The following is a 16006-nucleotide window of genomic DNA, read 5'->3' as shown; positions in this document are numbered from 1 at the left end:
TAGCAGCCCTCTGCGGCTCCCTCCGGCGAGCCTCCTACAACCGTGGTCTCCTCCGCTCTGGTACTAGCCCTAACCCTAATCTTTTCTCGTCTTTAAAAATAAGAAAAAAAAAGGATTTTCTTTCCATGTAATTTCTTTTCGTTTCTTTTTTTTGAAGCGATTCAGCTGTGTAAAGAGTCTATCAAAGGGATGGAGATCGAGTATATCGATATCTCCCCCCTCCCTTTCCTGAACACTGATCTCGAGGTTGATGGAGGGTTTCCTGAGCCTGTGGAGGAGTTTAGAAAGAAGATTCTTGAAGCTGATAGTGTTCTCTTTGCTTCTCCCGAGTACAATTACTCCATGACTGGTGAGTTTAGCAACAATCCGATATTGTTGTTTTTTTAGTATAATAATTAGGATAAATTTCACTAAACCCCACTAAGTTTGGGCCATAATTAACTCTCGCTAGTCGCTCCCCAATACTTTGGGAATTCGAGAAAACACCCAAAGTGTTTTAATTTTTTTCTATGAATAGCATCAGCCTATATTTTGAGTTCCCAGACACAGAATATCATATCACATAAACATCAGGTTAAATTCTCGGGAGAGTTCATGGAATTTTCAGAGTTGTTGTGGGTTTAGTGAGAGTTTAAAATTATTTGGGTTAGGTGTCAAACACGCAAAGTTTTCGGGCTTTTAGTGAAATTTACCTGCTCATATGATGTTTTTTTTTTTGAGAAATAGGCTCCAAATTGACTTGATAATCAGGAAAGATTGGAGAAGATATACTAAGTTTGAGGCCTTTCTGATTTCGAGAAGGTTAGGGAATTGAAAATTTTGTCACTTAATTCTCAAAATAGTTGGGAGTTGGTTTAGTGAATGGAAATTTACTTTCATCTTCAACTAAATAACACCCATGTCTTATGAGTACTGACATCAATAGAAACCAACATTGATCTCGGCACTTCCTAAAGACTTTACACTGTTTTAGTCCCACATTAATGCAACGAGGAGTCAATTTGAGTTTATTAGACTTGGATTCATTTGCTCTAACAGTCAACTTTCAGTGGTGAGTTCTCGTAGACCTCTGACAAATGTTATCTAGATTTAGTGCAAAGCTAGCAAGCATGGTGGTATATTGGGATCACTTAAGTCCCATCTCACTAAACGAGGATCTGGATTTTTTACCCCTCTCCAACTAGGGATGCATTCGGTCCGGATACGGCTCGGATATGATGCAACCATATCCATATCCGCTTACCCCTCTCGGATACGGATACGGATGCAGATATACCTCAGTAAGAAAAATTCATATTCATATCCGCTAAAATCAGATACGGTTACGGATATACATGCTGATATATAAGCGGATGTGCATGCGGATACACAACGGATATGAGAAAACTAGATAGTATTGAGAAAAATGTAGTTTATGTGATACAAAAAGAGTTCGTTAATATGTTCATTATAACTAAAAAGTTAAGATTAGACATCTTGATCATCAAAATTAACCATAAATCCATAATCTAAGAATCGAAACTATCTTAAGAGTATGCCTAATATGTATTCGGATATTTCGGATACGGATACAGATATTTTACTACAAAACCATATCCGTAACTAAATCCTATCGGTTATAGATTTGAGTAAGCATATCCGTATCCTAACGGATATGGTTACAGATATTTCCTCGGATACGGATACGGTTTAGCACCCCTACCTCCAACACCTAGCTTTTGTACCTAGGTCTCTAACATATGTCCCATTGTTTTGAAGCAATATGAGCATTGAGCACCCTACAATAATAGTGGCTTGGTGATAGATGTTGATCCAAGAGGTTCTTATATGTTGAAAGTACTTTATCCCTAGAATCCTTAATCATTAGGTCTTAAACCCAAATCAACAAGAACTGTTAATATTACTCGCTCTCTCAAGTGATGGTAACTTGTTGTCGGTGTATCCTTATTGTCAACTTGGTACTTTTTTCAGTAGATGAAAGGGGGGAAACCCCGCCTTGACTCGTATCCGGGAAGTCTGAACACTTCAATATACTAGTATGGCCTTGCATTTACTTTCTCTGACAACTTAACTCTATAATTCTTTATATGTGTATATTCATGCAAAGTATATTTAGAGATGCGTGCTAAGACAGTGAGTATTCAAGGATATTTTTCCAGAGAAACCTATGAAGAAACGCTTTGGACGCCTTTCTACAATGTAGTCGAGGCTTAGGCTCAGACCCCCAAACATATTCTGGAGTTAATGATTAAGACTAAACTTCTCTATAGTATTTTGGCATGCTCCAAGCAACAGGGCTATAAGTTCTTCATGCACAAGTGTTCTACTCCACACAATCTTACATGGCATTATGAACGTAAGCATGGACATGGGTGTCATTGTTGGGGTGCCCTAGAATGTCTGACATGTACATATGTATGTATTCAGTAGCTATCAACTCAAAAGTTTTGGTCAGTTGAAGAAACTAGGCGTGTATCTTCTATCTAATATAATATTATTATTGCAGTTTTGTTAAAACCTCCTCGATCATCCACGTTAAAATTGCTTCAAGCTTGACATGTCCTTTGATCATTGCTATAATTTAATGGACCACTTAGAGGATTAACTTGTAAAGACACGACATTGACTTAAAGATGCTCTAACTGTATGCCACAGATCCAAATTTTTAATCTTTGTCCTTCACTTTTTACTGTACTTCTTAGTATGGGCTTAATCTACTCCTTATACTAGTGCGTAAAGATTACCCCCTCATGTGTAAGCAAGGTCAATATCCTCCACTGCCGTTCTTTTGGCGAAGGGCAATTCTATGTAATTTTGTGAATTGCAAAATTGCTTATGCATTGCATATTGTGGATATGATTAAGATTTATTTATAACCTTTGATTTGTTAGTCTATGAGCAAGAGACCTTAACTCTGATAAGGTTAGGTTTGCACAAGCAACCCTCCATATCTTGCCCAAGCCAACTTGATCTTAGCCATTGTGATTTATCAGTCAGCTTAGTATGCGCGACTAAGCCAATATAAGATATAATCTATGCAATTTGGATTCATATTCTGGTGTGGTTGGTTCAAACCTGCCCTCTTCGGTTTAAAGAACTACAGCCTCAATACGAAGCTAATCAGCTTAATCTAATTCTTGTTATTGTGAAGACTTTTAAACAAAGGCAAGCATTGTCACATGTAAAAAGTTTTTAACTTAAACTCACTCAACTTAAGCTGAATATGTACTGCCAGTCTGAAACTATGAACTCGTGATTGAATCTAGCATTCTGTCTGGAGCTCCAAAACAAGCGCCACTCCAATACAAGCGCCACTCCAATACAAGCGCTTATACTCAGTCATGGATGTCCAAATGAGTGAAGTTCATATTGGTGCGCAAGTGACCCACTTAATTGATTTTGGACATGTAACTACACTTGGGTGCTTCAAGTATAGGATCTTTACACGTATTTAGGAACAATGTAAAGCCTATTGTGGATCTGTTACTGGCTAATTTGAGATCATCGATCAAATTAATCATGATTAAAGACTTATAATAAAGAAAATTACAGCATATAGAATCCTATTTTCTGATGTGATAAATTGCTTTTTTGGAAACTGCTGACAAACAGGCAACTTTGAAGTTTCTTTGGCATTCTGAATGTTTTAAATTAAGATGGGTGGATTAGGTTTGAGTTCTAATGTTGCATGGAAGAATACGTGTTTTGTCCTATCTAGACCATGGTCAACTGTACTAAAGCAAAAACAAACCCCATTCTTCTATAATTTCTCCCTCCCTCCCTCCCTCTGATACGGGTGTATCTTCTCAGTTGAACTTAGTGATCCTCGTGGGAGCTTGAGGATAGATGATTCTCATGGTAGCTTGAGAATAGAAGTGTGGATGGAGTCGCGGATGACGGCGGGAACAGTCAAAATCAGGAAAACGGCGAAAATCAGGAAACTGGTGAAAAGGCTCTGGCCGGTCAACCGAACGACCGGCACCGGTCGACCGGATTCGTGCACACTACTGGGTCGAAAAATAAGTTCTGTGGTCGGTCGACCGATGCACTCTTATCGGACGATCGATAGAGGATGACCGGTTGACCGATAGTGGTACATCGGTCGATCGGATCGGGTTTCCTGGGCCGATATGGATTCTGTTTTGACGCGAATCCTGGTTGTGTTTGTATTGGTTATTTATCACTTTGTCACCCACGTTTTTTGACATATAAATAGGGATTGTTTAGGGTTTCTAAACAGGAGATTGGAGTTTAAAAGAGGATAGAGAAGTTCTTTATTCTAGAGAGATTGTGAGAGAGATTTTGTAATCTTTTATTCTTCATAATCTAGAGAAGGTATTTTTCTTCGCCAATTGAATTGTTTTGTGTGCTTTATTGTTTTCTTCCCAAAATTCTTCTTTGATAATTCCGCGATCAAAGGTGCTCGCACGACGACTCGTATTAAGTTGGTATCAGAGTGATCAGATCCTGTGAAGGGGAATCCTATGTATGGTCCTTACTCGATCGCAATACAAGAAGCTAGACGAGATTCTTGTTTCATTAAAAGAAGTCCAAAAATCAAGTAAGAAGAAGATGGCTAAAAACGACAATTCATTGAGGCTTGATGCGATGAAAAAACAGATCGAGACAATCAGTTCGACTCTCATGAAGCTCGTCGATCTCATACACGAAGGCGAAAAGAAAGGTGAAACTTCGGCGGGGCCCAAGAAGAAATCTATAGAATCCGATGGAGATAGTGAGAATTCAGATTCCGATGAGGAGGTCGAGGCCGTCAAGACTGTTCAGTAACAAGGGGATAATGGTTCTTACCAGAATCTAATGATTGATTTTAGAGTTGAGATTCTTGTTTATGATGGAAGTGTCGAGAGGCTTGATGATTGGATCGAGCGTATAAAGATCTATTTCACTCTTTATGGCTATTCGTCAAAGGAGAAGATTTTTTTTGCGACATTGAGCTTTTTAGGCACACGTTGACTTGGTGAAAATCCTACTGCAAACAGGAGAAGAAATCGGTATCGTGGAACAGGTTCAAGGAGCTACTTAGGATGCAGTTCTACCCGGTGGGATTTCTTGAAGAGCGTTGGTACAAGTGGTACGGTTTGCGCCAAAGATTTAACTAAACCGTTCAAGAATACACTACAGAGTTTCAGCAGCAAGCAATGGTCCTAAACATTGCGGCGGAGGAGTACTCTGTTTTGTGAAGTATATGGCGAGTTTGAACGATTACATTTGGAAGGAGATGAAGCTATTCACGGTTGAGTCGATTGCGGAGGTGAGCGTGAAGGCTATTGCCATTGAAGGCAAGCAGAAGAAGAGCAACGAGATGAAGGGAGATGCCAAGCAAGCTGGAGGCAAGTCTAGTGGCTCCCAACCTAAGGAGGATAAGCAGAAGGGTGATCCAGAAAAAGCAGGATTGACTTGTAATCACTGCAAACAAACATGACACGTTGCTGATCGGTGCTGGGAGAAGTATCATCATCTCAAACCGAAGGGGTTGAAGGAGGAGAAAAAGACATACATGAAAGCACAAGGTCTGAAAGAAGTTTCAAGGATGACGAAGCCCAATAGTAGTCTCAACCTTATGGCATGGAAGCAGGCCGCGAAGGAAGACGAAGGCCCCCGGGAGCAGCTTTTTGTTCTCAAGTTGCAGGTGAAGACCAGCTTGGTTGATGCCATAGTTGATCCAAGGAGCCAGAAGAATTTGATATCCGAGACCTTGGTTCAGAAGTTGGGTCTGAAGACGATCAAGCATCGGAAGCCCTATCCTTTAGGGTGGATGCAGAAGGAGACAGGGTTGAGTGTAGTTAATCAATGCACTTTCAGATTTGCACTCTACGAGTCGTATATTGACGAGGTCACGTGCGACGTTGTTCCATTGGATGTTTGTCAGGTTATACTGGGTAATCCTATTTGTGGGATAGATACACAATCTATGAAAGACGGGCTCAGAAGAACACATTCACCAAAGATGGTGAGAAGTTCATATTTCGTTTGGCATCTCTTTCACAGGAGACGAGCTTGGTGACGGTGACTCAGGCGAAGAGGCTAGTGGATACAAGCAAGAAGTTTGTTTTATTGTTTATTAGGCCTTATGAGGAGCAGCTGAGTAGAGTATGCTTGAGCAAGCTTCAGGAGGGAGATCTTGACAGGTTGAAGGCCAAGTATGCGGACTTGTTTTCAGAGATCATTGGATTTTCATCGAGACGGTGTGGACCACGAGATTATGCTGACGGGAGAGAGTTCTTTGTCGAATATAAGTCTTTACCGCATATCCATATAGGAGTCCGAAGAGATAAAGAAGCAAGTTCAGGAGCTTCTGGAGACGGGAGTGATAGTGCCGAGTTGTTCGCCTTGCGGGTCGCCTGTGCAATTGGTGCCCAAGAAGAATGGAGGCTAGCGCATGTGTGTGGATTACCGGGCGCTCAACAAGATAACTGTCAAGAATCGTTACCCACTATCACTGATCGATGATCTTATAGATCAGTTGGAAGGAGCGAGGTTCTTCACAAAGTTGGATCTTAAGTCTGGTTACCATCAGGTGAGGATTCGGAAGGATGACACTTGGAAGATCGCGTTCAAGACCAAGCAGAGCCTGTTCGAGTGGTTGGTGATGTAGTTCGAGTTATGCAACGCTCCAGCGACCTTTATGAGGCTCATCAATGATTTGTTGCGACCTTTTATAGAGGATTTTGTGATAGTTTATCTCGATGATATCTTGGTGTACAGCAGGACCTGGGAGGAGCATCTAGTTCATGTTGAGAAGGTGTTTGAAGTGTTGCGGGACGGTCAGCTGAAGCTCAACCGGAAGAAGTGCGAATATGGGAAGGACGTGTTGGTGTATCTCGGCTTCATTATGGTGAAAGACCAGCGGAGGATAGATCCAAGCAAGGTGGTGATGATCACGAAGTGGCCGACGCCTAGGACAGTAACAGAGGTGAGAAGCTTCATGGGGGTTTGCTAGTATTTGCGCAAATTTATTCGATATTTTTCTACTTATGCGACACCTTTACATGGTCTTATTAAGTCGAATGTTCAGTTTGAATGGGGGAGGACGCATGAGGAGGCTTTTTAGTTACTGAAGAGGAAGAATTCTGAGGCACCGGTGTTAGCATTGCTTCATTTGCAGAGGACCTTCGAGGTAGAGACCGACACTTCAAGCTATACTATGGGCGTTGTGTTGATACGGGATGAGAAATCGGTGAAGTACCATTATGAGATGTTTACAGGTGCTATTTAGAACTATCTAACTTACGATAAGGAGTTTTATACGCTCTACCAGGCGATCAAGCATAGGAGGGTGTACTTGTTGGGTAAGGAGGTAGTTGTGCACTCGGAGCACAAGCCATTGGAGTTTCTACATGCCCAGACGAAGCTACAGCAGGCACGACACATGAAGTGGATGTCCTATTAGATGACGTTCAACATCATCATTAGGTACAAGAAGGGGGCGACTAACAAGTTGGTCGATATGCTGTCTCGACCATCAGTGAACTTTTTTGGTGGCGACGCGTATTCAGTCCTTGGTTCCTTTGGAGTGTGTGCAAATATACACATTCAGCAAAGACTTCAGCAGTGTGTTCGAGCAGGTGAAGGCTGGTCGGAAGGGGGAGTTTGAGCTCGGAGCAGATGGTTTGTTGTATCGTGGGACATCACTTTGCATTCTGGAGGATGGCAATCGGTTACAGTGGATTAGAGAGGCACATACATCACGTGTGCAAGGTCATTTTGGAATTCAGAAAACGCTTCTCAATCTACGACGCCATGTCTTTTGGCCAAAGATGTTAGAGGATGTCACCAAGTATGTTGAAGGGTGTAAGCTATATTGCATATCGAAGCCTTCTAACAGAAAGAGAGGATTGTATCTACCGTTGCCATTGCCTTCTAGACCGTGAGAGAGTTATTTCTATGGATTTTTTAGGAGGGTTGCCAACGACCAAACACGGGCATGATTACTTGTTCGTTGTGGTGGACCGGTTTACCAAGATGGTGATCTTGATCCCTTGCAAGAAGATCGTGATGGGAGCGGGTGCAGCGTAATTGTTCTTTGAACATGTGTGGAAACACTTTGGTTTGCCGAATTCGATTATTTCGGATCGGGATAGCAGGTTCCTCGGGCACTTTTGCGATTTTTTTGTGAAGTTTGATGGACACCAGATTGAAGAAAAGCACGACCTTTCATCCACAAACAAACGGACAAACAGAAATAGTTAACCAGACTATGGTTCACATGTTGCGGGGGTATAATTTCAGGCATCCCAAGACTTGGGATGAGAGCTTATCATATCTTCAGTTTGCTTTCAACATGGCTATTCACAGATTTTCGGGAAAGTCGCCGTTTGAGACGTGTTACGGGTTCTTACCTCCAAGTCCGTTCGATTTAGTATTCTCTAGTGCAGCTACAGTCGACAACAAAGAAGGGAGTGAAAGGCAGAAGGCTCAGCGATTTCTGGAGAAGATTGCACAGATTCACGCTACGATCGAATCACAATTGAAGAAGTCACAAGCAAAGTACAAGACGAAACATTATCAATATCGAGTTCCTTGTAATTTCGACAAAGGTGACATGGTGTGGTTGAAGTTAGGTAATGAGCGGCTAAAGGGAGAAGGAAAAAAGTTGAAACTTATACGATATGGTCCGTTTCGGCTTCTCGATCAGATCGGTGACAACGTCTTTAAGCTGGATATGCCACCTTAGGCATGTATTCGGTGATTAATACCGAACACTTGAAGTTGTTCGAGCCTCCATTGCTGGACGATGATGGTGACAACAAGGTGATCTTGCCGCATGTTGAAGACTTGTGGTTTAAAAGAGAAGAGCCGTTGGAAGAGGATTGTTTGAAGCGGAAGGTGACCACGACTAGACGGAGGATGAAGGAGTCGTTTTTGGTTGGACGTCAAGGTCAGGTTCCTAGCAAGACTAAGTGGTTCAACAAAGAAGGAGGAGTTCGAGAGTTTACTTAGCTGAAGTTCTAACTTGAATGAGACTTCAAGTTCTTAAAGGGGGGGCATGATACGAGTGTATCTTCTCTGTTTCGGGAACTTAGTGATCCTCATTAGAGCTTGATGATAGATGATTTTCATGGTAGCTTGAGAATAGAAGTGTGGGCGGAGCCGCGGATGGCGGCAGAAACGGTCAAAATCAGAAAAACAACGAAAATCAGGAAACTAGTGAAAAGGCTCTGGCCGGTCGACTGAACGACCAACACCGGTCGACCGGATTCGTGCACACTACAGGGTCGAGAAACATGTTCTCTGGTCGGTCGACCAACGCACTCTTGTCGGACGACCGATAGCGGATGACTGGTCGACCGATAGTGGTACATCGGTCGACCAGATTGTGTTTCCTAGGCCGATCTGGATTCTGTTTTGATGCGAATCCTAGTTGGGTTTGTATTGGTTATTTACCACTTTGTCACCCACGTTGTTTGACATATAAATAAGGATTGTTTAGGGTTTTTAAACAGGAGATTGGAGTTTAAAAGAGGATAGAGAAGTTGTTCTTTATTCTAGAGAGATTGTGAGAGAGATTTTGTAATCTTTTATTCTTCATAATCTAGAGAATATATTTTCCTTCACCAATTGAATTGTTTTGTGTGTTTTACTGTTTTCTTCTCAAAACTCATCTTTGATAATTCCGCAATCAAAGGTGCTCGCACGGCGACTCGTATCACCCTTCTTCACTGTTATCTACACGTGTCGCCTAAATGGAGTTATCTCACTGTTATCTACACGTGTCACTTGGATATAGGGGGTCGAAGTGCTAATAAAACAGTTTATGAGTAACAAGTGACCAACTCCTTTTAAGGCCCAAAGGGGTTTATCTGCAATTACCCTAAATTAGGAGGGGGTGTATCTGTAATTACCCTAATTATTAAGGCATGAGCATGCTCCTGGTAAAGCGGACTGTAAACTGCTAAAATGAAAGCATCTTAATCTAAATTACCTTAGGGGGGTTATTGGTTAGGACAAATTGGGGCCAAGTGAAAAAAATGTTCCAATGGAATAATTTTACCCCTTTGGGATATTTTGAATGGGGTAAAGTGGGATAATGGGATAATTTGAGCCTTTGATTTGACAATTCATGTGAGATAATTGATGATGTGGCACCTTATTAAAATATAATTTTATCTATTAATTACTTCTAAATTAACTTATCCAATTGGTTTAGTATATTATTTAGTATATTATTATAATATAAATATTATTTTACTTTATATTAAAATATAATATATTGTACTGTACTTACAAATTACTATTATTAATTATTATATTGTATTATATTATATTATATTAGCATGATATACTATATAATAATTAATATAATATATGATCAATATATTTAATATAATATTTTAAAAATATAATATATAATATAATACATTATTTTATTTATACAAAAATATAATATGTTATACAATAATTACTAATTAACATTATATTAGTATGCTACATTATATAATAATTGATATAATATATGAATAATATATATAATATAATACTTTAATAATATATTATTTAATTTAATATATTATAATATAGTATCATAGGATATAATGTACTTTATAAAATATTATAATATTTTACTAATATTAGTAATTATTATATTATATTATAATAGTATGTCATATATATAATAACTATAATAATATAATATATTACATAATACTATTAATATATGTTATTAAAATATTATATATATGTTATTAAAATATTAATATATGTTATTATATAATATTATTAATATATGTTATTACAATATTATATAATATTATAATAAATACGTTATACTATAATTACTATTATATAATATTATTAATATATGTTATTAAATTATGTTATTAAAATATTAATATATGTTATATTTTATATATCATGTCATATATTTATAATATAATTGCATGTATTAGTTAAGTAATACAAAAACATTTTAAAATTATCACAATTGTCTTCAAAGTGGAACAACATTGTTCTAATATGGAGGATGGGGTAAATTTTTACTATTGGGAAAAAAATTTGTATATGAGTGGGGTAATTTTATCCCAAGTGGTGTAATTGTCTTAGTAGTTTTCCAAAAAACCAATAACACAAAAAAGTATTATCCTTGTTCCATTATCCCAATGAATAACATTATAAAATAGAATCCCCAAAATTATCTCATTATCCCCCAAAATATCCCAACCAATAACCCCTTAGTGGACAACATCTCTAATCGATTACATCTTAGTTTGGTTATAAAAAAAAGTTTCTTTTGCTTTATGCGCACATACCAAGAACTCTTTCTCTCAGCATCCAAATTCACTGTTCATCTGCTGACTACCATAAGTTACATCTATTACATTTCTCAGTTCTTATGTTTTCTATTTCCAGCAAATTTTCAGGTCCTTTAAAGAATGCTATCGATTGGGCATCCCGAGCACCGAATGTTTGGGACGACAAGCCCGCTGCCATCGTGAGTGCAGGCGGTGGGTTTGGTGGAGGAAGATCCCAGTACCATCTTCGCCAAGTTGGAGTTTTTCTTAATCTTCACTTCATCAATAAACCAGAGCTATTCGTCAAAGCATTCGAGCCCCCACAGAAATTCGACAGTGATGGAAATTTGATCGATCCTGAAACCAAAGAAAAATTGAAGCAAATCCTGTTATCTCTGCAGGCTTTTACTCACAGGCTTCAGAGCAAGTAGTGTGTTAGTTCATCAGACCTAAAGCATTCATTGTTTGTAATTGTTGGGTCCAATTGATACTGTGTCTTTGCCTATTGCTTTGTGTTGAAATAAGTTGGCTGTGTAATGTGAACATATTCTCCCCACCGAGCTCAGGTAGTCATTGGTGTATTGTGAAATGGAATATAATTTTTAGCTATAGAAATTGTATACCTTGTTGTTGTGATTATTGTGGATAATATTTGGATTGAAGTGACGGTGTGACATCTACATCTTTTTTTTTTTCCTTCCTTGGGGTAATAAGTTGGCTGGACTTGGTACAACAATTTGAAAATATCATATAGAGGATCTTATGTAGAAAAATAGGTTAATATCACATAACCACCTGAAGTTTCGGGGTTTAACATAACCCACAAACTCTGTTTACCTTACTTAACCCTCTTGAACTTAATGGTGTCCCGCAAAACTCCTAAAATTTAACCTTTTCTTAACGGACCCTTTCTTATCATTTACAACAACATAAGTATTTGGAGAAAGTTGAGAGCAGAAGTTCGTGATTGCATTGTCTAATGCTCTTTGGACCACACATCTTATCAGAAACACATGTATGTGGTGGGTGGTTCTGAGCCGTTAATTGTGGGTTAATTTAACCATTTTTTCACGTCGAAGATCAGAACTGTCTGCTCGTATGCGGGCGGTACTGATAGGAACAATACATTCTCTTTGTGGACTGACACACCTCACTTTGTCAAAAGTTTTTTTTGACATGTAGTCCCTCTTGAGTGTAACATAGTAAAACAAAATTTCTTTCGAGGGGTCTACTTACAAAACTAAACTGGAGGGGTAACAAGTTCGAAACAGCGATAATAGAAGGGGTTTATCCGCACAATTACCTAATTTTATATCCTTTAAGGCGGAGATAGTTATATATAAATAAATAAAAAATCCACCTTCGACTGTTGAAGTAATTACTTTTGTTGTTTCCATGGGATATAGTCAAAAGTAAATACCCTTTGACTGAGTTACATGATGAACCATTCCAATGGATGATCCAACTACTATCCGATGAACAGATTGACAGTGAAATTAAGATGACTAATATAGATTTCCACCAAACAATGTTGAATTCGTGATCCATACTTGTCTATCATTTAATATGGTGAAAGAATCAACTAGTTCTCTTATTAGTCTCCTAATACTTGCAAAGGAAAAAAAACCCTGCATATTTGTGTTAGAGGTGGAGCACAACTTCACAAGAGGCGGAGGCTACTCCTTTTTATCATTAATTTATTACTCTTTTCTATGTTCCCATAACTAATATAATAATAATGTAAAAACCCTAGTAACAGGACTTAGTCAACAGTCACCATAAATAATCAAATTAAAAAACTGGGCAAATTGCATGCACTAAGGGTCTGTTGCTACTTAAGTCACATAAACTATTATGTTTGTAACTACACCCAACTAGGTCTGTCCAAAAAGCATGCCGACCCGGGGCCCGAAAACCCGGGCCAGACCCGAGTCAGAGCCTGGGTCCGGGCCTTCTCGACGGCGACCGGCCCGAGCCCGGGCCCGGCCCGGTCCAGCCCGGCCCGGCGCCAACGGTCACCAGAGGTGACCGTTTGGCGAAAACGATCACGGAAGTGACTGTTATGGCCGGCCCGGGCCGGCCCGGTCATATTTGCAGTTTTGCTCCTAAAACGGTCAAAAAACGGCTATGTTGTGAGGGTTTTTTGGTCATTTTCCTAGGAGGCCGACTCTATAAATAGAGGGGGGGGGTTCACTTCTTCTCCTCACACCAAAACTCATATACTTCTCTCTAATACTCTTTTATAAAATCTTATATTCTCTTATACTCTCTAATAATCTCTTATACTTTCTAATCCTTTTATCAAATGTCTTCCGAATCTGATTATGAAGAGCAAAACCTATCTCCTACTGATCTTGAAATGAGTCCTCCTACAACAGCTACTCCTACCGATCCTACCGGTGTTAATCCTGAATTCGGTGACGACGAATCTGCACCAAGAGCTCCTAAAAGGCCGAGATCTGATGTGTGAAATTTTTTTGAGAAGATAGATGTCACCAATGATGAACACGGTAGGATCCTCACCCAGAAGGATAAATGTGCGTTGTGCGGCCAGACTTTCCAAGCTCATCATAAGAGCGGCACCAATCACCTCAAACGTCATATAGAAAAACGCAATAAAGGTTAGAATCCTCAAGGTGATATCCGACAATCTATGATTTCCTAATCCTCCTCTTCTGGTAGTCTCGGTAGTTGGAATTATGACCTGCCCGAGCCAAGAAATGCGTAATCATGTTTATCATTCTTAAAAACCTTTCTTTTAAATTAGTAGAAGATGATGAATTTGAAGATATGTTTAGAGATCTTTTAAATTAGTAGAAGATGATGAATTTGAAGATATGTTTAGAGATGGTTTTTATCCCGCATTTATAAAATTTTCTCGAGATGATGAATTTGAAGATATGTTTAGAGATGGTTTTTATCCCGCATTTATAAAATTTTCTCGTCAAACTTGTCAACGTGATATTTTAAAACATTATCAGGAGGAACAACGAAAAATAATTTCTTATTTTAAAAATTTAAACTGTAAAATTTCTTTAACTTCTGATATTTGGACATCTACAGCACAAACTTGTTATTTATGTATCACAACATACTGGATTGATAAAAATTGGCAAATATTTAAAAGAGTTATTTCCTTTATTACAATTGAAGAGTCACATACTGATATTAATATTACAAATTTAATAATTGAAGAACTTATAAAACTAGAAATTGATCAAAATATATTTTCTCTTTCACTAGATAATGCAAGTAATAACAATGTAGCTGTTGATTTTATCAGAACAACTCTGTCATTGCCATGTCATGGTGATCTTTTTCATATTAGATGTATCTGTTATATTTTAAACTTAATTGTTCAAAGTGTATTTACTGAAATTAAACCGATGATAGAAAAGGTTAGAATAGTTGCTAATATGCATAATGCTTCTAAATAAAGAATTAAAAGATGGAAACAATTTTGTAAAAAAAAAATTATAAGCCCAGACTAATTCCAAAAGATGTTGACCATAGATGGAATTCCACCTATGCAATGTTAAGTGTGATAATAGAATATAAAGAAATTATAAATAATTTTATAAATTATTATGCTTCTAGTTCTGGCTCTGGTAGCACTTATGGAATAACTAAAAATGAATGGGCAATTATATATAATTTAAATGAGATGTTACAAGTTATTTATGATGCTACAATGTTATTATCTGACTGTTATTATCCAACTATTACTTTAGCTGCTTTACAAATTTTAAATATTAAAAAAATTTAACAAATATCGTATGAATGATACTTTTGGAGCTATAATTTTTTAAATGGAGAGCAAATTTAATAAGTATTTTATCGTATGAATGATACTTTTGGAGCTATAATTTTTTAAATGGAGAGCAAATTTAATAAGTATTTTAGGCCTATTCCTCATATTTTTGGTTTGGGGCAAATTTAATAAGTATTTTAGGCCTATTCCTCATATTTTTGGTTTGGGAGTTCTTATTGATCCATGTTTGAAGGATATTAGACTTCGAAGTTTGTTACAATCATTGTATGGTGGACATATTATAGACTAATTAGATGATGGATCCACCCTTACTGCTACTTCTCATCATTTAGCTATTAGAAATTATTTTCAAACCTTATATGATGAGTATGCAGCTAGACATGGTGTAGCTGCACAACAGTCTACAGCTTTGACGCCTTTAAGCTCAGGCCGAGGTAAAAGTATAAGTTTTGATAGGTATGCAATGGTAGCTGAGCTAACTGCTGGATCTGGACTTGGATCATCATTAGAGGTTTCTGAAATAGATGAATATTTATCTGCTTCTTTAGTTAAATGTCAATGAAATGCTTTAGATATTTTGCAATGGTGGAGAGTATATGGATCAGTTTCATATCCTATACTTTCCACCATGGTTCGTGACTTACTAACAGTGCAGGTTTCGACAGTAGCTTCGGAATCGTGGTTAGACCTTAAATCAAAGAGCACCAAGCTCTGATACCAATTGTTAGACGGGGGGGGGGGGGTGATTAGGGTCTTATGCTAATCTAATCCGATTAAATGCCAATTAAAACTAATTAACAAGTTATCCTAGCAAGTATGAAATGCAATAATATATAGAGCTAGGATAAGCAATATACAATATGATATATCCTAGCAAAGAGATATATAGCAAAATATATATGCAAGGATATATAAACTAACACAAGGGTAAAATAAACAATCTACACAAGTGATAGGGTAATATGATGAGCAATACACAAAGGCG

At 38.0% G+C, this 16006-nt stretch overlaps 1 protein-coding gene across 1 annotated transcript; it reads left to right on the top strand.

The window, feature by feature from the left end:
* On the top strand, window positions 7–11911 carry LOC109850400 (NADPH:quinone oxidoreductase-like). The gene is made up of 3 exons (XM_020420422.1): window positions 7–60; window positions 158–349; window positions 11379–11911. Exons 2-3 carry the CDS (start codon window positions 190–192, stop codon window positions 11678–11680), a joined length of 462 nt encoding a protein of 153 aa, XP_020276011.1. The 5' UTR covers window positions 7–60; window positions 158–189; the 3' UTR covers window positions 11681–11911.

The sequence above is a fragment of the Asparagus officinalis genome, chromosome 7 (assembly GCF_001876935.1).
Source record: "Asparagus officinalis chromosome 7, Aspof.V1, whole genome shotgun sequence".
NCBI lineage: Eukaryota > Viridiplantae > Streptophyta > Magnoliopsida > Asparagales > Asparagaceae > Asparagus > Asparagus officinalis.
Note: the sequence above shows the minus strand (reverse complement) of the source record. Positions and strands in the feature narration are given on the sequence as shown.

Coding starts and splice junctions, on each gene's coding strand:
- LOC109850400 (XM_020420422.1), top strand. CDS start 190: ATGGAGATCGAGTATATCGATATCTCCCCCCTCCCTTTCCTGAACACT. Junction 350..11,378: donor GTACAATTACTCCATGACTG/GTGAGTTTAGCA, acceptor GCAAATTTTCAG/GTCCTTTAAAGAATGCTATC.